The following is a 27,456-nucleotide window of genomic DNA, read 5'->3' as shown; positions in this document are numbered from 1 at the left end:
TCAGATTTTTAGACATCCCCTGCAACAAAAAAATACATTTTTGGTGAGATACTGCCAATAAGAAATCACGGCTAAAGGGATGCAGACCCAGCAGCTTTTCTCATTGGAGCCCTGCAGGTGCACAGCTGATTGATAATTATGAAACCACTCCCATTAGAGTCACTCTACACATGGACACAGAGAAACGCAGTGATTTCTTCAGAATAACAAAAGTTTGTTAAAAATCTTTGTAATGTACATAGATCACCCAGAGAGGGAGGATTTTTTTTCCTCAGCAAAAGTGGAGTTGCACTTTAATTATCGTGAACTGGAAATCGCCAACAAAGAAAGTCATGAAACCAAATAATAAAAAATAATTGCAATGCAGTTTTTATTTACAGAAGTTCCAATCTTTCATCACAATGGTTTTTTATTTAACAACTTCCTTTGATGATGAGGACACAACTTTCCCATCGATGATCTCCTGCTGGGTTGTTGTCACTTTCTGAACCGTTTTCGGTGCTGCAGGAAAGACGGAGAGGACCTGTCAGATTTCCAATGATTGTAATCGATCACCAGACACAAATATCTGAGTCCCCTTTTTACATTAATACGACTTTTTTTTTATGTCACAATGTAGAGTATAAGATTTCCTATCATTTGTGCCCAGTCTTGCCACACAGAGTTAATCCAGCTCTGAGCAATCCTCTTTTATTGTTCAGTGAAAATTAAGACTTCCAGATTCTAAATACAAAGGGCCAGATTCACAGAACAGATACACCGTCGTATCTCTTGTCCTATCTATGCGCCTGATTCATAGAATCAGTTACGCATAGATAGCCCTAAGATCCGACAGGTGTAATTGACTTACACCGTCGGATCTTAGGATGCAATACCTCGGCCGCCGCTGGGTGGAGTTCGCGACGTTTTCCAGCGTCGGGTATGCAAATTAGCAGTTACGGCGATCCACAACGGTTTTCGCGTTCGTTACGTCAGCGCAAGTCTTCGTTTCCCGTCGCAAAGTTAGGGGTGCTATTAACATGGTGTAAAATTACTTCACCATGTTAAAGTATGGCCGTCGTTCCCGCGTCGCTTTTGAATTTTTTTTTCCCGGCGTAAGTACGTTACGCACGTCGCGATTCACAAACACGTCGGGCCACCATAAGTTCGCGCAAAGCACGTCGGGAAAATTGCGAATGGAGCATGCGCAGAACGTCCGGCGGGGGAGCGCGCCTAATTTAAATGGTGCCCGCCCCATTTGAATTGGGCGGGCTTGCGCCGGACGACTTTACGTTACACCGCCGCAAGTTTCCAGGTAAGTGCTTTGAGGATCAGGCACTAACACTGAAAACTTGCGGCGGTGTAACGTAAACGGGTTACGTTACACGGCCGCAATTATTCGTGAATCTGGCCCATGGTCCTTTCCCCTTGCTTTGAGTGACATGTTATTTACATATCTAGCTTGGACATGTTTATCATATGTTATGTTTATCATAATATGAGGTGATCCACAGTATAAGGTTTCATTTCCATGGACGTTTTTACAGCCACTTTTTTTAGCCTTTTTTTACAGCTTAAAAAGGACTGTCCATGTTTTTTTTATTTATTTATTTTTGAGCGTTTTTAACGTCTGGCGTTTTTACAGCTCTAACGCTGGAGCTTCAGAACGCACTGGTCCTGTTTTTTTTTTTTTTTTTTGGAGCTTAAAAATGGCTCAGCCATCTACAGCTCAAATACGTCATGGTGGGCATGAGGCCATAGACTAACATGGAGAGCCGTTTTTAAGCTGCAAAAACGCTCAAAAAAGTGGCTGTAAAAACGTCCATGGAAATGAAGCCTAAAAAGTGAGAAATCCACCCCTCCCCCACATAACACATCCTGGTAATATACAATGACCTGTGGATCACCTCATGTTATGATAAACATAACACATGATAAACATGTCCAAGCTAGATATGTAAATAACCTGTCACTCAAAGCAAGGAGAGAGGAAAGGACGTTTTATTTAGACAGGGTTTTATCTGGAAGTCTGTTCATTTTCACAGAACAATAAAAGAGGATTGCTCAGAGCTGGGTGTGGCAAGACTGGGCACAGATGATAGGAAATCTTATACTCTACATTGTGACATAAAAAAATAAATAAATTGGGGTTTTCATTCAATTTAAATCTCGGCAAAATCGCGCAATTTTGAAGTCTCACACGTGTGAAAGGGGGGGCTCTTTATATATATATATATATATATATATATATATATATATATATATATATATATATATATATATATATATAATGTGTGTGTGTGTGTGTGTGTAAAAAAAAAAGGAAGCAAAGGCCTCCTAAAAAAAACTACATTCATAAGGTATTCAGACCCCCCTTGACGGTTTTCAATGTTGTCATGTTGCAGCCTGATACAGTTGTTTAACCACATCCCATCTGGCCCAATCCTCTCCTACATGTAAAAAATCATCATTGTTTTGCTAGAAAATTACATAGAACCCCCAAACATTATGTATTTTTTTTTTTTTTTTTTTAATAGCAGAGACCCTAGATAATACAATGGCGGCCATTGCAACTTTTTATCTCGCATGATATTTGTGCTGCAATTTTTCAATGTTTCACGCTTAAAAAAAAAAAATCATTAAGGTTAGCCCGAATTTTTTTTGTATAATGTGAAAGATAATGTAATGCCGAGTAAATAGATACCTAACATGTCACCCTTCAAAGTTACACACACTCGTGGAATGGCGCCAAACTTCGGTACTTAAAAATCCTCATAGGTGACGCTTTAATTTTTTTTTTATTGGTTACATGTTTTGAGTAAAAAGAAGGGGGTCTAGTGCTAGAATTATTGCTCTCGCTCTAACTTTTGCAGCGATACCTCACATGTGTGGTCTGAGCACTGTTTTCATATGTGGGCGGGACTTGCGTATGAGTTCGCTTCTGCGTGTGAGCACACGGGGACAGGGGCACTTTTGGTGGTATTTGATCACCTCTGCGGTTTTTATTTTTTGCGCTATAAACAAAAATAGAGCGACAATTTTGAAAAAAATGCAATATTTTTACTTTTTGCTATAATAAATATCCCCCAAAAATATATAAAAAACGTTTTTTTTTCCTCCGTTTAGGCCGATACGTATTCTTCTACATATTTTTGGTAAAAAAAATTTTTATAGCGTTTACAAAATAGGGGATAGTTTTATTGCATTTTTAGAATTTTTTTTTTTTTTTACTACTAATGGCGGCGATCAGCAATTTTTTCATGACTGCGACATTATGGCGGACACATCGGACAATTTTGACACATTTTTGGGACCATTGTCATTTTCACAGCAAAAAATGCATTAAAAATGCATTGTTTACAGTGAAAATGACCATTGCAGTTTGGGAGTTAACCACAGGGGGCGCTGAAGCGGTTATGTGTGACCGCATCTGTGTTTCTAACTGTAGGGGGGTGTGGCTGTAGGTGTGACATCATTGATTGTGATTCCCTATATAAGGGAACAGACGATCAATGACAGCGCCACAGTGAAGCTGTGAAGCTGTTTTTACACACAGCTCTCCCCGTTCTTCAGCTCCGGGGACCGATCGCGGGACTCCAGTGGCGATCGGGTCCATGGGTCCCGCGATCACGGAGCTTCGGACCGGGTCGCGAGAGCGCGCCCGCGACCCACGGCTGGGCACTTAAAGAGGACGTACCTGTACGTGCTTATGCCCAGCCGTGCCATTCTGCCGACTTAAATGTGCAGGAGGCGGTCCTTAAGTGGTTAATATTATTAATTTGTTACGTTTCATTCGTTTAGATACGACATTTGTTATTTCGGAAAATTCGTAACTTCGGATAACTTCATTTATTATTATTTCGGATTTTCGTTCTTATTTTTGTTTTTTTGAATTTCCAATTTCGGAATTTTGAATTTTTTTTTTAAATTCTAATATTTCCGAATTAACAAATTTGTCAAACTTTGTTTAAAAAAACGAATTTGGAACGAAACAAATTGCAACGTGTCTAATGTTCAGAATGTTGGAAAAGACACTACCTTCCTTTTCTGCTTACCGGAAGGTCACTTACCCCCTTGTCCCGGAGTCTCGGGTCCATCTCTGCAATAGAAAATATTTGTCACGTGATGTATTTAATAATGGAACGTTGCTTTAGGAAAGGAAGGATAACGAATGAAATGTGGTCTGCCAGTGATGACCTACTGCTGAAAATGCTAATTGTCTGGCTGTCATGCTGAACTTCTAAAAACCGTACATTGAGTCAAGTACTAAGAATCAGAAGAACAGGTCAGTTTTCGAAACAGAGGTCAGCAATAGCAGACCACATACTGTACTTTTCATGGCAGATTTCCTGGGCACCCTGGTTCCAAAAGGCTGGATTTGGGGTAGGATTACAATAGATTTTTTTTTTCTTTGAATTAACCACTTGTCCACCAGGCCTATTTTGCCACTTCTCGGCCTCATGTAAAAATCTCAATTTTTTTGCTAGAAAATTAATCAGAACCCCCAAACATTATATATATATATATATATATATATATATATATATATATATATATATATATATATATATATATATATATATATATATATATATATATAGCTATATATATATAGCTATATATATATATATATATATATAGCAGACACCCTAGGGCATGGGTGCTCAACCTATGGCTCTCCAGCTGTTGCGGAACTACAATTCCCATGAGGCATTGCAAGCCGCTGACAGGTACAAGCATGTCTCCCAAAGACTGAGGCATTATGGGAATTGTAGTTTTGGAACAGCTGGAGAGCCACAGGTTGAGCACCCATGCCCTAGGGAATAAAATGGCGGTCATTGCAACTTTTTTTTCTCACACGGTATTTGCGCAATAATTTTTCAAACGCATTTTTTTGGGGGGGAAAAAAAACGGTTTCATGGATTAAAAAATAGCAAAACAGTAAAGTTAGCCCGATTTTTTTTTTTTTTTTTTTTTTTTTTTTGTATAATGTGAAAGATGATGTTACGCCGAGTAAATAGATACCTAACATGTCACGTTTTAAAATTGAGCACACTCATGGAATGGTGCCAAACTTTGGTACTTAAAAATCTCCATAGGCGACGCTTCAGTTTTTTTTTTTTTAAAGGTTACTATTTTCGAGTTACAGAGGAGGTCTAGTGCTAGAATTGTTGCACACGCTCTAACGCACGCGACGATACCTCGCATGTGGGGTTTGAACGGCGTTTACATATGTGGGCGGGACTTGCATGCGTGTTTGCTTCTAAGCGCGAGCTACAGGGGACAGGGGCGTTTTAAAAAAAAAAATGTTATTTTATTTATATTTTACTTCTTTTTTTTATTTTTACACTTTATTTTACATATTTTTTTTTTTTGATCACTTTTATTTCCTATTACAAGGAATGTAAACATCCCTTGTAATAGGAATCACTGTGACAGGTACTCTTTATGGAGAAATGTGGGGGTCAATAAGACCCCACATCTCTCCTCCAGGCTTACAAGCATGAAATCGGTGAAAAAAAATTCACTGATCTAATGCCGACAGCGGCTATGTTTACTTCCGGGTACCGGGCGTGACGTCATAACGTCGCGCCTGGACCTCCGACGGTCATAGAGATGACTGGCGACCATCTGGTCACCAGTCATCTCTATGCTTTCCCAGCAAGCGCCGGCCGATTCGCTCTCTGGGCCCCCGATGGCACGGGAAAGCCTGGAGAAGCACCGGATGGCGGCGGGAGGGGGCCGCCGCCTATAATAACGATCAAGCGGCGGAACCGCCGCTTTGATCGTTCTTATCGTGCACAGAATCGGTGGCTGATGACGGTGATATCTGAATGATGCCTGTAGCTGCACCCATCATTCAGATATCACCGCACAAAGTGGAGGACGTCATATGACGTCCTCCCGTGGACAAGTGGTTAAAGAAGTAAATGGCAGCCCACAGTGTCCAAGGAAATGGGGAACCCTCCATTGTCTCACTTGTCGGTAACACCCTCCAGCAGCGTTCGGTAGTCGTGAATTTCATTCTCCAACTTGGACTTCAAGTTCAGCAGGGCGTCGTAATCTCGAACTTGGCGCTCAATGTCGGATCGGCAGGCGGCCAGCTCGTCTTGGAGTCGGGCAAGCATTCGGTTCAGTTCCATTAACTGGGAGGCGTAGTGATCTTCTGTATCTTTCAGGACGTGGTCTAAAGAATCCACCTGGATGAAAACAGAATGATTGGAAATATGACATCAAGCATTGATAACTACAATAGATCTCCCACATCCCGGACGAGCCCCCAAGAAGAAAAACAAAATCTCCCAGCAGCCAGCAACAATAGAGCTCCCAGCACCGAGAGGTCCCGAGTTCCAATCCCGGCTGAGCCCCCATGAAGAAAAAAAAATCTCCCAGCAGCCAGCACAATAGATCTCCCAGCACAGAGAGGTTTCCGAGTTCCAATCCCGGACGAGCCCCCATGAAGAAAAAAAAATTTCCCAGCAGCCAGCAACAATAGATCTCTCAGCACCGAGAGGTCCAGAGTTCCAATCCCGGACGAGCCCCCATGAAGAAAAAAAAAATTCCCAGCAGCCAGCAACAATAGATCTCCCAGCACCGAGAGGTCCCGAGTTCCAATCCCGGACGAGCCCCCATGAAGATAAAAAAAATCTCCCAGCAGCCAGCAATAATAGATCTCTCAGCACCGAGAGGTCCAGAGTTCCAATCCCGGACAAGCCCCCATGAAAAAAACAAAAATCTCCCAGCAGCCAACAATAGATCTCCCAGCACCGAGAAGTTCCGAGTTCCAATCTCGGACGAGCCCCCATGAAGAAAAAAAAAATTCCCAGCAGCCAGCAACAATAGATCTCCCAGCACCGAGAGGTCCCGAGTTCCAATCCCGGACGAGCCCTCATGAAGAAAAAAAAAATTCCCAGCAGCCATTTCATGATAAGAACACATATAAAGATCCTTACCGTCTTCTGCAGGGTCTGATGCTCCATCTCTAAAGCTTGCAGCTGACGGCGCAGGTCCGCCACTTCATTCTTGGCTTGTTCAAGAGCTTTCGTGTTCGAATTCGCTTCCTGGGACAAAGCGTCAAACTGAAAAGGAGGAGTTATTTATTACAAGTCTGCAGGAAATAAATTTCTTTTCGTGTCACAAAATGCAGTGGCTGATGATGTCATCAGTCTTCTGCAGGCAGGAGGAAGCATTTCCTCAGTCACCTACATTATTGTGTACATTTGAATGTGTTCAATCTTTGTTTTATGTGTCCATATTATGTTATCATTTCATTTGACTCTCCTGTAGTCAAAGGGAGGGGGCAAGCACGACACTCCACACCAGGGAGAAAGCCTCGCATTACTGTGTGGAGTTACAGAGAGAAGAACAGGAAGTGAGGATTTCTCAGAAGAAATAAGGACATTTAAAAGCAAAATGGAAGGATGAGGTAAGTGAAGGAGGACTGCACTGAGGTAAAGGAAGATATTTAGGAAAAAAAATATTCTATTACAACCCCTTTAAGCTCAATGGGTTGTTTTACAAGGTGAGACTTTACATATACTTAGTGTAATATACCCAGGCAGTTAAAGCCAGACGGATATAAAATGAGTTCAAGTGTGTTTTTTTTTTTTTTTTACTTTTTGAAGTTTATATTGTGATTGGGGTAGCGTTCTTACTTTCGTTTTGTAGGCATTTTCAGCCTCTAAGCGGTTCTGCTCGGCCATCTTTTCATACTGGCTGCGGATCTGGGCAATGCTGTCGTTCAGGTCGCCTTTCTTGGGGGCGTCCACCTCTACCTTCACATCGTTGTTGGCGATGAGGGCCTGAAGAGCGGCTACTTCCTGTAGTAGACAGAACAGAGGCGATTTATCCACATAATTCTCATACATAAAAATAGTTTGTTTCACCCAAAATTCTAAGTGAAGGAGAGTCGTTTGCCATTTGGTGTATTTTGAAGGAGAACTCCACGTTTTAAAAAAATAAATAAAAAATATACACATATTGCAAAATGTAAAAAAAAATATTTGTGTATTTCAGCCTGCAAAGCAATAAGTGGATCATTGGTGCAATACTCTGTATCCTGCGGACTATTTCTCCAGCCTCAGGTCCGTACCTCGGTATGGACCTTCAGCAACATCAGAAGTCTCCCCATCTCATTAAAAGTCTCCCCATCTCATCAGAAGTCTCCCCATCTCTCCAGAGGTCCTGCCATCTCTCCAGAGGTCCCCCCATCACATCAGAGGTCCTCCCATTACATCAGAAGTCTCCCCATCTCATCAGAGGTCTCCCCATCACATGAGAGGTCTCCCCATCTCATCCGAGGTCTCCCCATCTCATCCGAGGTCTCCCCATCTCTCCAGAGGTCCCGCCATCTCTCCAGAGGTCCCCCCCATCACATCAGAGGTCCCCCCATTACATCAGAGGTCCCCCCATCTCATCCGAGGTCTCCCCATAACATCACAGGTCTCCCCATCTCATCAGAGGTCTCCCATCATATCATGGGTCTCCCCATCTCATCAGGGGTCTCCCCATCACATTAGAGGTCTCCCACTTCACATCAAAAGTCTCCCCATAATATCAGGAGGTCTCCCATCTTATCAGAGGTCCCCATCACATCAAAAGTCTCCCCATCACATCAGAGGTCTCCCCATCTCATTAGAGGTCTCCCATCTCATCAGAGGTCTCCCCATCATATCAGAGGTCTCCCCATCACATCAGATGTCCCCCCATCACATCAGATGTCCCCCCATCACATCAGAAGTCTCCCCATCACATCAGAGGTCTCACCATCACATCAGAGGTCTCACCATCACATCAGAAGTCTCTCCATCACATCAGAGGTCTCCCCATCTCATCAGAGGTCTCCCCATCTCATCAGAGGTCTCCCCATCTATCCAGAGGTCCCCCATCTCATCAGAGGTCTCCCCATCATATCACAGGTCTCCCTATCACATCAGAGGTCTCCCAATCTCTCCAGAGGTCCCCCCATCTCATCAGAGGTCTCCCATATCATCCAAGGTCTCCCCATAACATCACAGGTCTCCCCATCACATCAGAGGTCTCCCATCACATGTCTCCCCATCACATCAGAGGTCCCCCATCTCATCAGAGGTCTCACCATCACATCAGAGGTCCCCCATCTCATCAGAGGTCTCACCATCACATCAGAGGTCTCACCATCACATCAGAGGTCTCCCCATCACATCACAGGTCTCCCCATCACATCACAGGTCTCCCCATAACATCACAGGTCTCCCCATCATATCAGAGGTCTCCCCATCATATCAGAGGTCTTCCCATCATATCAGAGGTCTCCACCTTACATCAGAGGTTTCCCCATTACATGAGAGGTCTCCACCTTACATCAGAGGTTTCCCCATTAGATCAGAGGTCTCCACATCACATCAGATGACCCTCCATTACATCAGAGGTCTCCCATCTCATCAGACGTCTCCACATCACATCAGAGGTCCCACCAGCAAACCAGAAGCTACCCCATCATATCAAAGGCCTCCATCATACCAGAGCCCCCCATTATATCAGAGGTCCTCCCATCACATCAGCATCCCTTCATCATTTCAGAAGTTCCCCATTCCATTAGCATTCCCCATTCACCTCAGAGTCGCCCTATCACATCAGAACCCCCCATATATTAGTGCCCCCCCCATACATGAGAGCCCCTTTTCCCATCAGAGAATTGCCCTTATACATCAGGGGCTCCCTATACATAAATCCTCCCATCACATCTTAAGCCCCCCCATCACAGAGCCAGTGGTCCTACCAGCCCCAACTAATGACATAGTGACATTGGGCCAGATTCTCGTACCTGCGGCACAGCGTAACGTAACCCGTTTACGTTACACCGCCGCAAGTTTTCAGTCTAAGTGCCCGATCCACAAAGCACTTTCCTGGAAACTTGCGGCGGTGTATCGTAAACACGTCCGGCGCAAGGCGGCCCAATTCAAATGGGGCGGGTACCATTTAAATTAGGCGAGAAGTCTCCCTATCTCTCCAGAGGTCCCCCCATCTCATCAGAGCTCTCCCCATCTCTCCAGAGGTCCCCCCATCTCATCAGAAGTCTTCCCATCTCATTAGTAGTCTCCCCATCTCTCCAGAGGTCCCACCATCTCTCCAGAGATCCCCCCATCTCATCAGAGGTCCCCCCATCTCATCCGAGGTCTCCCCATAACATCACAGGTCTCCCCATCTCATCAGAGGCCTCCCATCATATCAGGGGTCTCCCCATCTCATCAGGGGTCTCCCCATCACATTAGAGGTCTCCCACTTCACATCAAAAGTCTCCCCATAATATCAGGAGGTCTCCCATCTTATCAGAGGTCCCCATCACATCAAAAGTCTCCCCATCACATCAGAGGTCTCCCCATCTCATTAGAGGTCTCCCATCTCATCAGAGGTCTCCCCATCATATCAGAGGTCTCCCCATCACATCAGATGTCCCCCCATCACATCAGAAGTCTCCCCATCACATCAGAGGTCTCACCATCACATCAGAGGTCTCACCATCACATCAGAAGTCTCTCAATCACATCAGAAGTCTCTCCATCACATCAGAGGTCTCCCCATCTCATCAGAGGTCTCCCCATCTATCCAGAGGTCCCCCATCTCATCAGAGGTCTCCCCATCATATCACAGGTCTCCCTATCACATCAGAGGTCTCCCAATCTCTCCAGAGGTCCCCCCATCTCATCAGAGGTCTCCCATATCATCCAAGGTCTCCCCATAACATCACAGGTCTCCCCATCACATCAGAGGTCTCCCATCACATGTCTCCCCATCACATCAGAGGTCCCCCATCTCATCAGAGGTCTCACCATCACATCAGAGGTCTCCCCATCTCATCAGAGGTCTCCCCATCTCATCAGAGGTCTCACCATCACATCACAGGTCTCCCCATCACATCACAGGTCTCCCCATAACATCACAGGTCTCCCCATCATATCAGAGGTCTCCCCATCATATCAGAGGTCTTCCCATCATATCAGAGGTCTCCACCTTACATCAGAGGTTTCCCCATTACATGAGAGGTCTCCACCTTACATCAGAGGTTTCCCCATTACATCAGAGGTCTCCACATCACATCAGATGACCCTCCATTACATCAGAGGTCTCCCATCTCATCAGACGTCTCCACATCACATCAGAGGTCCCACCAGCAAACCAGAAGCTACCCCATCATATCAAAGGCCTCCATCATACCAGAGCCCCCCATTATATCAGAGGTCCTCCCATCACATCAGCATCCCTTCATCATATCAGAAGTTCCCCATTCCATTAGCATTCCCCATTCACCTCAGAGTCGCCCTATCACATCAGAACCCCCCATATATTAGTGCCCCCCCCCATACATGAGAGCCCCTTTTCCCATCAGAGAATTGCCCTTATACATCAGGGGCTCCCTATACATAAATCCTCCCATCACATCTTAAGCCCCCCCCATCACAGAGCCAGTGGTCCTACCAGCCCCAACTAATGACATAGTGACATTGGGCCAGATTCTCGTACCTGCGGCACAGCGTAACGTAACCCGTTTACATTACACCGCCGCAAGTTTTCAGTCTAAGTGCCCGATCCACAAAGCACTTTCCTGGAAACTTGCGGCGGTGTATCGTAAACACGTCCGGCGCAAGGCGGCCCAATTCAAATGGGGCGGGTACCATTTAATTTAGGCGCGCTCCCGCGCCGGACGTACTGCGCTTGCTCCGTTCGCAAGTTTCCCGACGTGCTTTGCGCGAAATTACGACGCGCCAACGTGTTGAGAATCGCGACGTGCGTAATGTACTTACGCCGGGAAAACAAAAAAATTCAAAATCGACGCGGGAAAGACGGGCATACTTGTAATTTTACACCATGTTAAAGCAGCCCTATCTTTGCGACGGGAATCTAAAACTTGCGACGACGTAACGACGGGAAAAACCTTTGTGGATCGCCGTAACTGCTAATTTGCATACCCAACGCTGGTTTACGACGCGAACTCCCCCCAGCGGCGGCCGAAGTACTGCATCCTAGGATCCGACGGTGTAATTCAATTACACTTGTCGGATCTTAGGGCTAGCTATGCGTAACTGATTCTATGAACCAGTTGACCCCGATTAATAAGAATTGTAAGGCAATCATTTATCGTCCTGTCATTCCATGTCACCATTTCCTGAAGGTTTGATGTAACAGAAGAGGGAAATAAACAGTAATGGGTTAGTCCGGATGAAGAAGTCTGTACACCTCTTAAATAAACATTGTGAGAAAAAAGAGTCCTTTATACGGATCATTAACCCCGCTAATCCCAGCAGAGCCACATCTTCTATTATATACATACATAGGTAAATAGATTATCAATGAACACCGTCCGACTCTAGTAAAGTAGATGGGAAACCCGATCGCTAAAATCTCATATAAACTTTAACATATAAAAAGTAATTTTCAATATTTGTAAATCTGCCGCTTTCATTAAAAACGACTCTTTAACCACTTAATTACTGGGCACTTAAACCCCCTTCGTGCCCAGACCAATTTTCAGCTTTCAGCGCTGACGCATTTTGAATGACAATTGCACAATCATACAACACTGTACCCAAATGATATTTTTATATTTTTTTTCCCACAAATAGAGCTTTCTTTTGGTGGTATTTGATCATCTCTGCGATTTTTATTTTTTGCGCTATAAACATAAAAAAAACAGAACATTTTGAAAAAAAAACACAATGGGCCAGATTCAAGAAGCAATTGCGCCCGTGTAACCATAGGTTACACAGCGCAATTGCTTACTTGCTCCGGCGTAGCGAATGCTCCTGATTCAGGAACCTCGTTACGCCGACTGCAGCCTAAAATCTGCGTGGCATAAGGCTCTTATGCCACGCAGATTTTAGGCTGCATTCTTGCGTTGGCCGCTAGGGGGCGCTCCCATTGTGATCTGTGTATAGTATGCAAATTGCATACTAACACCGATTCACAACGTTGCGCGAGCCCTGCGTACGCAAATGACATAGTTTGCGTACGTCGGGTTTCGCGTAACGTTACACATCCTAATAGCACGCGCAGCCAATGCTATAGGATAGCCACATTCCCGTGTTGCGACGTTCAAATTTTACGTCGTTTGCGTAAGTTATTTCGTGAATGGCGCTGGACGCCATTCACGTTCACTTTGAAGCAAATGACGTCCTTGCGACGTCATTTGCCGCAATGCACGTCGGGAAAGTTTCCCGACGGAGCATGCGCTCTACGCTCGGCGCGGGAGCGCGCCTAATTTAAATGATTCCCGCCCCCGGCGGAATCATTTACATTAGGCGCCCTTACGTAGGGCAAGTTAACACAGCGCCCCCGCAATTTACGGAGCTACTGCTCCGTGAATCGCGGGCAGCGCAGAAAATTTGCGCGGGCGCAGGGCAAAAACGCTGCCCTGTGCCTGCGTAAGAAAGGCGCAGATTCTTACTGAATCTGGGCCAATATTTTTTACTTTTTGTTATAATAATATCCCAATTTTTTTTTTTTAAATTACAATTTCCCTCGGTTTAGGCCGATACGTATTCTTCTACATATTTTTGTTAAAAAAAAATCGCAATAAGCGTTTATTGATTGGTTTGCGCAAAAGTTATAGCGCCTACAAAATAGGGGATAGATTTATGATTTTTTTTTTTTTTTTACTAGTAATGGCGGCGATCTGTGATTTTTTTGTCAGGCCTGCGATATTGCGGCGGACGTATCGGACACTTTTGACACAATTTTGGGACCATTCACATTTATACAGCGATCAGTGCTATAAAAATGCACTAATCACTGTATAAATGTGACTGGCAGTGAAGGGGTTAACACCAGGGGGCGAGGAAGGGGTTAAATGTGTATCCTGGGTGTGTTCTTACTGTGTGGGGGGTGACTGGGGGAGGTGACCGATGCTGTGTCTCTATGTACAAGGGACACAGATCGGTCTCCTCTCCTCTGACAGCACGTGGAGCTCTGTGTTTACACCCCATCATTACACACAGAGCTCCACGTCCCTGCTGTCACCTGCTGTGTCACCGACAATCGCGGGTGTCTGGCGGACATCACGGCCGCCAGGCACACGCATCGGCTCCCGAGCGATGCACCGGGCACGTTGTTTCCCCGCTCCGCGCCCCCAGCGGCGCGCACGGGGAATGACAACAATAGGACGTCCAAAGAGACGTCCACTTGGCACTTGAGAGCCGCGCTGTGGAAGTCTTTCGTCCATAGCGCGGATCCCAAGTGGTTAATGAAAGCGACAAATTTACAAATATTGAAAATATTGTTGAGTAAAATCATTTCCCCTGGGTGATCCTAAACTTTATTGCAGATTCCTACCTTTTGTTATCCTGAAGAAATAGCTGTTTGTTTGTCTGTGTGTGGAGCTCCCCTGTCCTAAAAAGGAGCTACCGTGTCAATTTAGTTTTTTGCTGGGCTGTAGTGAGCTCAGGGTGATTGTATCGTTTTTCACCTGGTTTTCCCCTAAGCCAGGGGTGCCCAACCAGTGGCCCGGGGGCCACATGTGGCCCCCGGAGCCCTCCGATGTGGCCCACGCCCTCCTGCTCTGGGATGAAACAAAATAGAATAGAATACTGTTAGTAAAGGTAAGTTTATTACTAAAATCACAGGGGCAGATCCACGTACCTCGGCGCTTCTCTCCGCCGGGCGCAGCATATCTAAGATACACTACGCCGCCGTAGCTTATTTTTTTTTTCAAATCCTCAAAGAATTTGCGCCGTAAGTTACGGCCGCATAGTGTATCTTTGGCGGCGTAAGGGCGCGGAATTCAAATGGCTGTGATTGGGGCGTGTTTTATGTAAATACGTCGTGACCCGACGTAAACAACGTTTTTTTGGAACGGCGCATGCGCCGTCCGTGGGGGTATCCCAGTGCGCATGCTCGAAACTAAACCGGAACAAGCCAATCCTTCCGACGGTGACATCATTCTACGCAAATCCCTATTCGCGAACGACTTACGCAAACGTAAAAAAAATTCAAATTTAGACGCGGGAACGACGGCCATACTTAACATTGAGTACGCCACTATATAGCAGCTTTAACTATACGCCGGAAAAAGCCGAACGCAAACGACGTAAAAAAATGCGCCGGCCGGACGTACGTTCGTGGATCGCCGTAACTAGCTAATTTGCATACTCGACGCGGAATTCGACGGAAACGCCACCTAGCGGCCGGCGGAAAAAATGCACCTAAGATCCGACTGCGTACTAAGACGTATGCCTGTCGGATCGATCCCAGATGCCGTCGTATCTTGTTTTGTAGATACAAAACAAAGATACGACGCGGGAACTTTAAAATTACGCAGCGTATCAATAGATACGCCGGCGTAATTCTTTTGTGGATCTGCCCCACAGTCTATATATGGGCATATCTGTTCTGCAGTGGTTACAGGGCTGCTTTCAAACTGATTCACAGGTGCAGAGAAGTGCACCTGTTTGTTACCTGCACTGAGCCATTGACTTCTATGACCTGCGAGTTTGGTGTGCTGAGAGTAGAGCGGGCGCTATAGAGTCGAGTGGGCTGCCATCCAACCGCTTTGCTCATTGTGGCCCTTGACCGGTTACCTAGTCGCTTAAGTGGCCCTTGCTCTTCAAAAGGTTGGGCACCCCTGCCCTAAGCTTATGTTGGCTTGTAATTTCTCACTGACGCCAGTAGATGTCACTGGTATCATTGTGCATAATATGAGACGTCACAAACAAAATTAAGTGATCAATATTTATATTTCCTTCAGCCAATCCAGTAGGAGGTTTAAGTCACTGGTGCATGCTGGGGGAGGGTATAAATATCCGGGACAGGCCATGCGCTCGCTCTCTTCCCCTGGGCTGAGGCCTAGGGAGATGCTGCTGGATGGAGCTCTGCTGTTAGGTCCAATAGCCTGTTTTGGGGCCTAACGAGGGCTGATTGTATCCAAGTCAATCCACTGACAATACAACCAGCCTGTCAGATTTTTTCTATTTGATTAGCTATAGCTGCTAGCGGTAATCATTGTGTTCTGCTGGCCAGTGTTCTGTCGAGAAGTGACCCCCATCGAATGCGCAGGACGGAGCCGCACTCCAGCTGAGTTGCCGCTCAGCCGAAGTGACGTGACTAGGGGCGCAAACGCACATCGTAGGAGGTATCTCTCGATGGGAGATACCATTTCACGAGCACAATTGAAACCTATACAAACAACGGGGGGGGGGGGTTCCTCATCACTAGCCGCCCTCCAGCAGCAGGGATGCACAATCTGGGTAACTACTGTCTCCCCCCGCTGTTTGTATAGGTTTAAACTGTGCCTTTGAAATGGTATCTCCCATTGAGAGATACCTCCTACGATGTGCAAATGCGTCTTGGTTACTTCAGCCCAGTTGAAAGGCAAATCAGCTGTTGTGCTATGATGTTCGTCACGGGCACTATTCGATGGGGGGGCACTTTTCAACAGAACACCGGGAAGGCTCCCAGTGCCCCCCCCCCCCCTGCTGGCAGGACACAATAGTGCCGCGGGAGGTGGAAGGAGAAAGAAAATTGTTTGATTCCCTCATCAACACAGTGTTGATGGGGGAATCAGATGATTTTCTTTTCGTCCAACCATGGCGAATGGAAAGAAAATGGAATCATCTATGGGTTGCTTTAGACTTTACTGTCGCTTTGGGTTACCCCAGAGTTCTCTGGAATTCCTTTGTCATACGTCTATATTAATGGTTCTTTTGGGGGGGGGGGGGAATTTGAGAAACTTTATTTATTTTTTCTCACCTCCTTGTGATCCCGAGTAAGGTGGGCCAGCTCCTCCCGCAGTGCCTCCACCTCAGCCTCCAGCTTCATCCGTTGGAAATTGGTGTCATCTATCATCTTGCGGAGGCCCTGTGTGTCCTTCTGCACCCCGTCACATATGGCTTGTTCTGCTTCCAACCTGCAGTCAGATGGCATTGATATATAAGGGAGGCTCATGGTGAACTGTGCCCTCTATATGACTGGGGAGGGGGGGTGTTAAATATCAAATTTGACATCTGTATACAGTTCCTTGAATTACGAGCATAATCCGTTCCAGGAGAATGCTCGTAATCCAAAATACTCTAAAATAATTAGTTCCGCATTGACTTCAATGGGATGCAATACCAAATGCGGCCTGAGGTTGGGGGGGGGGGCGCCAGAGAGTGCCGAAAACTTCCGAAAAGGGCCGAGGACACTTTGGCACAAGCCAAAGTGTCCTCGGCCCTTTTCGGAACTTTTTTTTTTAATTCTGGCTCGGTTTGCGAGTGTTGTCTCACAAGACGAGCAGAATTCAAGCTAAATAGGCCTGCAGTACGTCATTTGGCCTGATGTACGGGGGTGCAGAAGCCGAGCAGAGCCGAAAACAAGCCTGCAGTACCTTATTTGGCCTGAGGTACGGGGGCGCAGGAAACAATTCCTGCGCCCACGTACCTCAGGCCAAATAAGGTACTGCAGGCTTGTTTTCGGCTCTGCTCGGCTTCTGCACCCCCGTACATCAGGCCAAATGACGTACTGCAGGCCTATTTAGCTTGAATTCTGCTCGTCTTGTGAGACAACACTCGCAAACCGAGCCAGAATTAAAAAAAAAAGTTGCTCGCAACCGAACTGAGGTTCCACTGTACTTACCGTATTTATCGGCGTATACCGCGCACTTTTTTGCCCTGAAATTCAGGGCAAAATCGTAAATGCGCGATATACGCCGATACCTGCTTCCCGCGCTGAGTTTGAACTACTGCGCCGGCATATACCGAGCGCAGTACACTCGTGTATAGTCGGGCAGGCTTGGCTTCTCTCGCAGTCACGTCCTGGGCGTACAGGACGCACAGGACGTGACCGCGAGAGGTGCCGAGCCTGCCCGACTATACACGAGTGTACTGCGCTCGGTATATGCCGGCGCAGTAGTTCAAACTCAGCGCGGGAAGTGGGGATCGAGCGGGGAGGACACCGCAGAAGGACGTCGGACCCGACGAGGAGGACACCACCGAAGCCGCAGACGGACGCCGGACCCGACGAGGCCGCCGATGGACGCCGCGCAAGACACCAAAACTGTAAGTACTAAAATCTTTTTTTTACAGGAATTGCGGGTCCACTTTAGGGGTGCGCGCTATACGCCGGAGCGCGCAATACCCCGATAAATACGGTATATCAGGAGGGAGCTGCCATAGGAAATGGGACAACACTTTATTATAGTGAAATCGGTTCATAAACAAGCAATAAGCTTTACCTTCAAAATTGGGGAGCGAAGTATATTTTATGTATATATATATATAGGTAATATAATAAATAATATATATTAGTTACATAATACCCACTTTACTTTGAAGTCATCCGCTGCCAATCTGGCATTGTCAATCTGCAAGAGGAGCTTAGCGTTGTCCATGTTCAGATCTTCTACCTACAAATAGAAAAGCAGCGAGAAAATTGAGCGGGGGGGACAAAAAAAAAAAAAAATAAAGAAAAATATATATATAAAAAATAAATTGCAAAAAAAGGGGGGTAGCCATCCGGGACCCTGGGGACCTCTGGGCCCTTTAATAAAAAATATATAGAGAAATTTTTTATTTTTTAATAAAAAAGAGGGGGGTTGCCATCCGGGGCCCTGGGGACATCCAGGCCCCTGGGGACCTCTGGGCCCTTTAATATAAATAAATAAATAAATATATAAAAAATAAATATTTTTTTTATAAAAAATAATAAAAAAAAGGGGGGTTGCCATCCGGGGCCATGGGGACCTCCGGACCCCTTACAAAAAAAAAATGTTTAATAAAAAAAAAAAGGGGGTTGCCATCCGGGCCCCTTACAGGTGTACTGCCTGTACCCCCCTGATGGCGGCCCTGATTGTTCTATTACCACATCTTTGCTCTAAAAGTCTTTTCAGGTGTTCCCTGAGATACATTAGTCCTAAATTTAATAAATGCATTTAATAAATAAATAAAATAAATAAATGCATGTGTACAATAGCCATAAATTTAATAAATAAATACATGTAATAAATGAAATAAATGCATGTGTACTTTAGTCCTAAATTTAATAAATGCATTTAATAAATAAATAAAATAAATAAATGCATGTGTACATTAGTCCTAAATTTAATAAATGCATTTAATAAATAAAATAAATAAATGCATGTGTACATTAGCCATAAATTTAATAAATAAATAAAATAAATGAAATAAATGCATGTGTACTTTAGCCCTAAATTTATTAAATGAATACATTTAATAAATAAATGCATGTGTACATTATTCCTAAATGTAATAAATGAATACGTTTAATAAATAAATAAAATAAATGCATGTGTACATTAGTCCTAAATTTAATAAATGCATTTAATAAATAAATAAAATAAATAAATGCCTGTGTACAATAGCCATAATTTTAATAAATAAATACATTTAATAAATGAAATAAATGCATGTGTACTTTAGCCCTAAATTTAATAAATGAATACATTTAATAAATAAATGCATGTGTACTTTAGCCCTAAATTTAATAAATGAATACATTTAATAAATAAATGCATATGTACATTAGTCCTAAATTTAATTAATAAATAAATACAATAAATGCATGTGTGCATTAGCCCTAAATGTATTAAATACATTTAATAAATAAATAAATAAAATAAATACATGCATGTGTACATTAGCCCTACATTTAATAAATACATCTAATAAATACATAAATAAAAGAAATGCATGTGTACAATAGCCATAAATTGAATAGGTAAATACATTTTATAAATGAAATAAATGCATGTGTACTTTAGCCCTAAATTTAATAAATGAATACATTTAATAAAATAAATGCATGTGTATATTAGTCCTAAATTTAATAAATGAATACGTTTAATACATAAATAAAATAAATGCATGTGTACATTAGTCCTAAATTTAATAAATGCATTTAATAAATAAAGTAAATAAATGCATGTGTACATTAGCCATAAATTTCATAAATAAATACATTTAATAAATGAAATAAATGCATGTGTACTTTAGCCCTAAATTTAATAAATGAATATGTTTAATAAATAAATACAATGCATGTGTACATTAGCCCTACATTTAATAAATAAATAAAATAAATACATGCATGTGTACATTAGCTCTACATTTAATAAATACATCTAATAAATACATAAATAAAATAAATGCATGTGTACATTATCCATAAATTTAATAGGTAAATACATTTTATAAATGAAATAAATGCATGTGTATATTAGTCCTAAATGTAATAAATAAATAAATGTAGTAAATAAATAAAATAAATGCATGCGTATGTTCGCCCTAAATGTAGGTGAAATTTGTTGTATGCAAGTTTTTCTTTTGCATTTCAATCTATAACAAGATAAAAATAAAAAAAAAATGTGATAAAGTTTCTTACAAATAAATAAATTGGAATGGTGAAATAGAGTGGAAAGGAGCTTCTCCCTCCCTGTCTTGCCCCGAGTTGCCTGTCAGATAAGCTCCTCCCACTTGCGGTGAGAATCAATTGTATTCTTCATCACAGAAAAGAAAAGCAAACATACAACTGGACAGACCAGTTATTAGAATATAATGGATTCATCTGAATGCGGATCCCTGACACCATCCCTGACACCATCTTTGGCACAGAATAGAACTGAGAAAAACTGAAGTTTGTATCTAAAAATCTTTTTTTTTTTTTTTTTTAACACTTTGGGCCAGATCCACGTAGCCTGGCGCATTGTTGCGTATCTCTGATACACTACGCCGCCGTAACTTTCAGCGTATTTTCCTTATCCTCAAAGAATTTGCGCCGTAAGTTACGGCGGCGTAGTGTAACTTTGTCGGCGTAAGGGCGCGCAATTCAAATGGATGTGACGGGGGCGTGTTTTATGTAAATACGTCTTGACCCGACGTAAATGACGTTTTTTTTTTTAACGGCGCGTGGGGGTATCCCAGTGCGCATGCTCGAAATTAACCCGGAACAAGCCAATGCTCACGACGGTGACGTCATTCTACGTAAATCCCTATTCGCAAACGACTTACGCAAACGACGTAAAAAATTCTAAATTGTACGCGGGAACGACGTCCATACTTAACATTGAGTACGCCTCAGAACAGCAGCTTTAACTATACGCCGGAAAAAGCCAAACGCAAATGACGTAAACAAAATGCAATAATTTGCATACTCGACGCAGAATTCGACGGAAACGGTCGCCGAAAAATTGCAGCTTAGATCCGACGGCGTACTAAGACGTACGCCTGTCGGATCTAGCCGAGATGCCGTCGGATCTTGTTTTGATGATACAAAACAAAGATACGACGTGCAAAATTTGAAATTACGCCGGCGTAATTTCTTTGTGGATCTGCCCCTTTATTTTTTTAAATTATTCTTTCTTTTTTTCTACATTTATTTTTATTTTTTTATTTTGCCATGAGCACACACGGGTTGAACTGCATGGACTGGTGTCTTCATCCTTACCAACTATCGGCTAGATTCAGAAATTCAAAGCTGCGCCGGCGTATCTTCTTTCTGTATTCAGAAAGCAAAATACGCCGACATTAGGCTAAGATCCGACTGGCGTAAGTCTCTTACTCCGTCGTATCTTAGTTGCATATTTACGCTGGCCGCTAGGTGGCGCTTCTGTCGATTTACGTGAGGAATATGCTAATTAGGTAGATACGCCGATTCAGAAACCTACGTCCGTGCGGCGCATTTTTTTTACGTCGTTTACGTAAGGCTTTTTCCGGCGTAAAGTTACCCCTGCTATATGAGGCGTACGCAATGTTAAGTATGGACGTCGTTTCCGCGTCGAATTTTGAAAATTTTACGTCGTTTGCGTAAGTCGTTCGCGAATAGGGCTGTACGTAAGTTACGTTCACGTCTAAAGCATTGACGACTTGCGGCGTAATTTCGAGCATGCGCACTGGGATTCTATCACGAACGGCGCATGCGCCGTTCGTAAAAAAACGTCAAATACGTGGGGTCACACTAAATTTAAATAAAACACGCCCACATCATCCACATTTGAATTAGGCGGGCTTCGCTGGACCTCATACGTTACGCCGCCGTAACTTAGGGCGCAAGTTCTTTATGAATACGGAACTTGCGCCCTAAGTTACGGCAGCGTAACCTATCTGAGATACGTTACGCCAGCATAAAAATACGCCGGGCTATCTGAATCTAGCCCTATGTAACATTTATCATTAGCTACAAAGAATATAAATCCACTCTGTGTGCCCCAAATGGCTTGGCAAACCCAGATATTACCTCGTAAAAGGTAGAAATCACATCATATACATTGCCTGTGCAGAGAGCAGAGCTGTGGGAGGGGCCTGGAGGCTCTTCTGCCACTAGATGTCCCCAGTCTAAAAGCCAACATTCAACTCGTATCCTGTGGGTACAGGGCATCTTAGACCCGTCCTCGGCTTGTGATTGGACAGTGAAAGGAGAAGCAGCACAGTGATGAGGTTATCTCTCTGTCACTCTGATCTCTCCTCCTATCAGCGTGCTCTCTGTCAGCACGTGCACTGATTGACTCCTTGTACTGCCTCTTCCTCTCACACTCCAGCTGTACGGGGAATGCAATACACTGATATCAGGGCAGATTCGTATAATTACTTTCTGTTCAATGATTCATTCATGGTTCATTGATTTTCTATCTGCCTGGAGTTCAGCTTTTTATCCTCCACCCCTAAAAATCCCCAATGCAACTTTCACATCTGGAAACTGGCTGAGGGGTGTCCTCACTTACCCCCTCGCCCATCCCACCCCCCCACCCCCCCGTCCTGACAAGACCCGAGGCTGGGAATGTACAGCTTGGCCCGGCACTGCCGAGAGTTCCCAATACAATGGAGGACGGAACTCTTCAGATCCTCCGGGGGGGAGGGGGGGGGGGAACCCAAAGTCCAATTCTGGGACCTGAGATTTACTAAAGGTTTACATCAGACACACAGCACTAATTATCTGCTCTGGGGGGTGGATCAATGACACTGGGAGATAGTTATCCAGTGCATGGGACACTATTCCTCCCACTGACACCAATGATGGGACACTATTCCTCCCACTGACACCAATGATGGGACACTATTCCTCCCACTGACACCAATGATGGGACACTATTCCTCCCACTGACACCAATGATGGGACACTATTCCTCCCACTGACACCAATGATGGGACACTATTCCTCCCACTGACACCAATGATGGGACACTATTCCTCCCACTGACACCAATGATGGGTCACTATTCCTCCCACTGACACCAAGGATGGGACACTGTTCCTCCCACTGATACCAATGATGGGACACTATTCCTCCCACTGACACCAAGGATGGGACACTATTCCTCCCACTGACACTAATGATGGGACACTATTCCTCCCACTGACACCAATGATGGGACACTATTCCTCCCACTAACACCAATGATGGGACACTATTCCTCCCACTGACACCAATGATGGGGCACTATTCCTCCCACTGACACCAATGATGGGTCACTATTCCTCCCACTGACACTAATGATGGGACACTATTCCTCCTACTGACACCAATGATCGGAGACTATTCCTCCCACTGACACCAATGATGGGACACTATTCCCCCCACTGACACCAATGATGGGACACTATTCCTACCACTGACACCAATGATGGGACACTATTCCTCCCGCTGACACCAATGATGGGACACTATTCCTCCCACTGACACCAATGATGGGGCACTATTCCTCCCACTGACACCAAGGATGGGACACTGTTCCTCCCACTGACACCAATGATGGGGCACTATTCCTCCCACTGACACCAATGATGGGACACTATTCCTCCCACTGACACCAATGATGGGACACTATTCCTCCCACTGACACCAATGATGGGACACTATTCCTACCACTGACACCAATGATGGGACACTATTCCTCCCGCTGACACCAATGATGGGCCACTATTCCTCCTACTGACACCAATGATGGGCCACTATTCCTCCCACTGACACCAATGATGGGGCACTATTCCTCCCACTGACACCAATGATGGGGCACTATTCCCCCCACTGACACCAATGATGGGTTACTATTCCTCCCACTGATACCAATGATGGGACACTATTCCTCCCACTGACACCAATGATGGGACACTATTCCTCCCACTGACACCAATGATGGGACACTATTCCTCCCACTGACACCAATGATGGGACACTATTCCTCCCACTGACACCAATGATGGGGCACTATTCCTCCCACTGACACCAATGATGGGTCACTATTCCTCCCACTGACACTAATGATGGGACACTATTCCTCCTACTGACACCAATGATCGGAGACTATTCCTCCCACTGACACCAATGATGGGACACTATTCCCCCCACTGACACCAATGATGGGACACTATTCCTACCACTGACACCAATGATGGGACACTATTCCTCCCGCTGACACCAATGATGGGACACTGTTCCTCCCACTGACACCAATGATGGGGCACTATTCCTCCCACTGACACCAAGGATGGGACACTGTTCCTCCCACTGACACCAATGATGGGGCACTATTCCTCCCACTGACACCAATGATGGGACACTATTCCTCCCACTGACACCAATGATGGGACACTATTCCTCCCACTGACACCAATGATGGGACACTATTCCTACCACTGACACCAATGATGGGACACTATTCCTCCCGCTGACACCAATGATGGGCCACTATTCCTCCTACTGACACCAATGATGGGCCACTATTCCTCCCACTGACACCAATGATGGGGCACTATTCCTCCCACTGACACCAATGATGGGGCACTATTCCCCCCACTGACACCAATGATGGGTTACTATTCCTCCCACTGATACCAATGATGGGACACTATTCCTCCCACTGACACCAATGATGGGACACTATTCCTCCCACTGACACCAATGATGGGACACTATTCCTCCCACTAACACCAATGATGGGACACTATTCCTCCCACTGACACCAATGATGGGGCACTATTCCTCCCACTGACACCAATGATGGGTCACTATTCCTCCCACTGACACTAATGATGGGACACTATTCCTCCTACTGACACCAATGATCGGAGACTATTCCTCCCACTGACACCAATGATGGGACACTATTCCCCCCACTGACACCAATGATGGGACACTATTCCTACCACTGACACCAATGATGGGACACTATTCCTCCCGCTGACACCAATGATGGGACACTGTTCCTCCCACTGACACCAATGATGGGGCACTATTCCTCCCACTGACACCAAGGATGGGACACTGTTCCTCCCACTGACACCAATGATGGGGCACTATTCCTCCCACTGACACCAATGATGGGACACTATTCCTCCCACTGACACCAATGATGGGACACTATTCCTCCCACTGACACCAATGATGGGACACTATTCCTACCACTGACACCAATGATGGGACACTATTCCTCCCGCTGACACCAATGATGGGCCACTATTCCTCCTACTGACACCAATGATGGGCCACTATTCCTCCCACTGACACCAATGATGGGGCACTATTCCTCCCACTGACACCAATGATGGGGCACTATTCCCCCCACTGACACCAATGATGGGTTACTATTCCTCCCACTGATACCAATGATGGGACACTATTCCTCCCGCTGATACCAATGATGGGGCACCTCTGCAGTACCTTTTCAGTGTGTGTATGTATACTGTGTGGCCCCATAATCTATTGCCTGGGCGCCCCATAATCTCTTATTGCCTGGGCGCCCCATAATCTCTTATTGCCCGGGGGCCCCATAATCTCCTATTGCCCGGGGGCTCCATAATCTCCTATTGCCCGGGGGCCCCATAATCTCCTATTGCCTGGGGGCCCCATAATCTCCTATTGCCTGGGGGCCCCATAATCTCCTATTGCCCGGGGGCCCCGTGAGTTGTCAGTCCGCCCCCGGTGGGAGGAGAACTGACCAAAAGGCGCCATTTATAAGTGGTCAAGGCCGACATTTATGGCTTTGTCCTCCTACCTGTTTGCGGAGCTGATGCAGTGGCGCCTGATACGTGTCCCAGTCCCGGGCCACCGAACTCTTCTGCGCCGATCGTTCGTCGATCTCCTCCTGCAGCTTGCGGTTCTCTTCCTCCAGCCCCCGGACCCGTTGGAGGTAGCCCGCCAGCCGCTCGTTGAGCCCCTGCATGGCTTCCTGGTGGTTGTTCTGGAGCAGAGAGTCCATGCTGGAGCGCATGGTGAGGAGAGAGGAGTCCATGGAGGACCTCAGGGACGGAAGGTCCATCCCGGAGCGCAGAGCCTGGAGCCGGGACCCGGACAGCCTGGACTCTCCGGTCTGGCTGGAGGCACTGCTCCTCCAACTGGGGGCCCCTGAAGACATTTGGAAGGACATGGCTGGCGTGTTGCGGCGCCTGTGGACCGGTGATGACAGGACAGGTGTGTCGGGATTTCTACAGACGCTTCCAGCAGATGAAGCGCGCAGGGCAGGGAGCTGGGACTGCCTGTGTTTGCATACCAGCAGGTGCTGTGTACATATACTGTCACTGTAATGAGTGGGCGGGGCCGTCTCAGGTATGACCCCGCCTCCATGTACAGGTGAGACGTGAAGCTTTTCAGCCCTCTAACACCTCCAGCTGTAGAGGAACTATAAATCCCAGCATGCCCTGTCCTCTCTCTCTGATATGATCAAACATGTCCTGCCCTACATCTTTCAGGGCAACATTCACACCTGTGCGACTAAAATCGCACGACGAGTCGCACCCTATGACAGCCGTTCAAAGGGCTTAAAGGGTTCCAAGCGACTTGAGTGCCCATAGACGGCAATGTTAGCCCTGGTTCACGCAGAGTGATTTCAAAGCCGCACATCTGTGCGATTTGCACCGTCGATTTTTATTCAAAAGAAGTCTATGCAAGTCGCAATGAAAATCGGTAAAAAAGTAGCGCAGGAACCTTTTTATTCGTCATCGCTGCGACATGAGTCACCGCGATATGAACGGTTCCATTGCCGGCAATGGGGTGCGACTTGTCAAGCGATTTGAAACTATCAAGTCAAATCAGTGTGAACGGGGGGGGGCGGGGGGCTAAGCCCCCAAAAGTCACATTAGGGTCGCACCTGAACAGCCTCACTGTGCCCATCAAACGCAGCCACTGTGCCATCAATTGTCACCACTGTGCCATGCCATCAAACACAGCCACTGTGCCATCAATTGTCACCACTGTGCCATGCCATCAAACGCAGCCACTGTGCCTCTCAATTGTCGCCACTGTGTCAATTGTCACCACTGTGCCCTTTAATTGTCGCCACCATAGGTGTGCGCAGCCTATTGCATTAGGGTGTGCACCCCAAAGCTCAAACACACATGAATGCCACCTGCTGTCACAGGGAGGAGGCTCTGGTGGTGGGAGACAGTTGATTGGGAGCATATTACGCTACACCCTAAATACGGGTGTAGTGTGTTCCTAAAGTTGAACCTTGCCTTTAATATAATGGCGGCATTTACACTGGCCACTGGCATCCCCCAACCACCCACCTGGTGCCACCCCTGG

The 27,456-nt window shown here is 45.5% G+C and overlaps 1 protein-coding gene across 3 annotated transcripts; it reads right to left on the bottom strand.

Annotated features, from left to right (window-relative positions):
- Positions 1-343: 343 nt before the first annotated feature.
- Positions 344-26,408, bottom strand: LOC120944234 (keratin, type I cytoskeletal 18-like). Of its 3 annotated transcripts, none has more exons than XM_040358210.1 (8): positions 25,931-26,408; positions 18,249-18,331; positions 16,699-16,855; positions 7,635-7,799; positions 6,933-7,058; positions 5,959-6,179; positions 4,050-4,078; positions 344-501 (listed from the first exon to the last, which is right to left on the bottom strand). In XM_040358210.1, exons 1-8 carry the CDS (start codon positions 26,300-26,302, stop codon positions 410-412), a joined length of 1,245 nt encoding a protein of 414 aa, XP_040214144.1. In that variant the 5' UTR covers positions 26,303-26,408; the 3' UTR covers positions 344-409. The 3 variants fall into 3 exon arrangements, with proteins under 3 accessions (XP_040214144.1, XP_040214146.1, XP_040214145.1); XM_040358212.1 differs by having other exon boundaries at positions 417-501; positions 4,018-4,078; XM_040358211.1 differs by having other exon boundaries at positions 419-501; positions 4,035-4,078.
- Between the last annotated feature and the right edge of the window lie 1,048 nt (positions 26,409-27,456).

Source organism: Rana temporaria, chromosome 6 (assembly GCF_905171775.1).
Source record: "Rana temporaria chromosome 6, aRanTem1.1, whole genome shotgun sequence".
NCBI classification, from domain to species: Eukaryota; Metazoa; Chordata; class Amphibia; order Anura; family Ranidae; genus Rana; species Rana temporaria.
The sequence above is the reverse complement of the archived record's forward strand: the minus strand, read 5'-3'. Positions and strand labels throughout refer to the sequence as shown.

Bases quoted from the DNA above. Each gene is read 5' to 3' on its own strand.
- LOC120944234 (XM_040358210.1), bottom strand. From the start codon at position 26,302: ATGTCCTTCCAAATGTCTTCAGGGGCCCCCAGTTGGAGGAGCAGTGCC. The intron at 7,800-16,698 runs GTGAGAAAAAAT...TGTCTACTACAG, and splicing joins TTACTCGGGATCACAAGGAG to GAAGTAGCCGCTCTTCAGGC. The intron at 6,180-6,932 runs GTAAGGATCTTT...GTTTTCATCCAG, and splicing joins ATCAGACCCTGCAGAAGACG to GTGGATTCTTTAGACCACGT.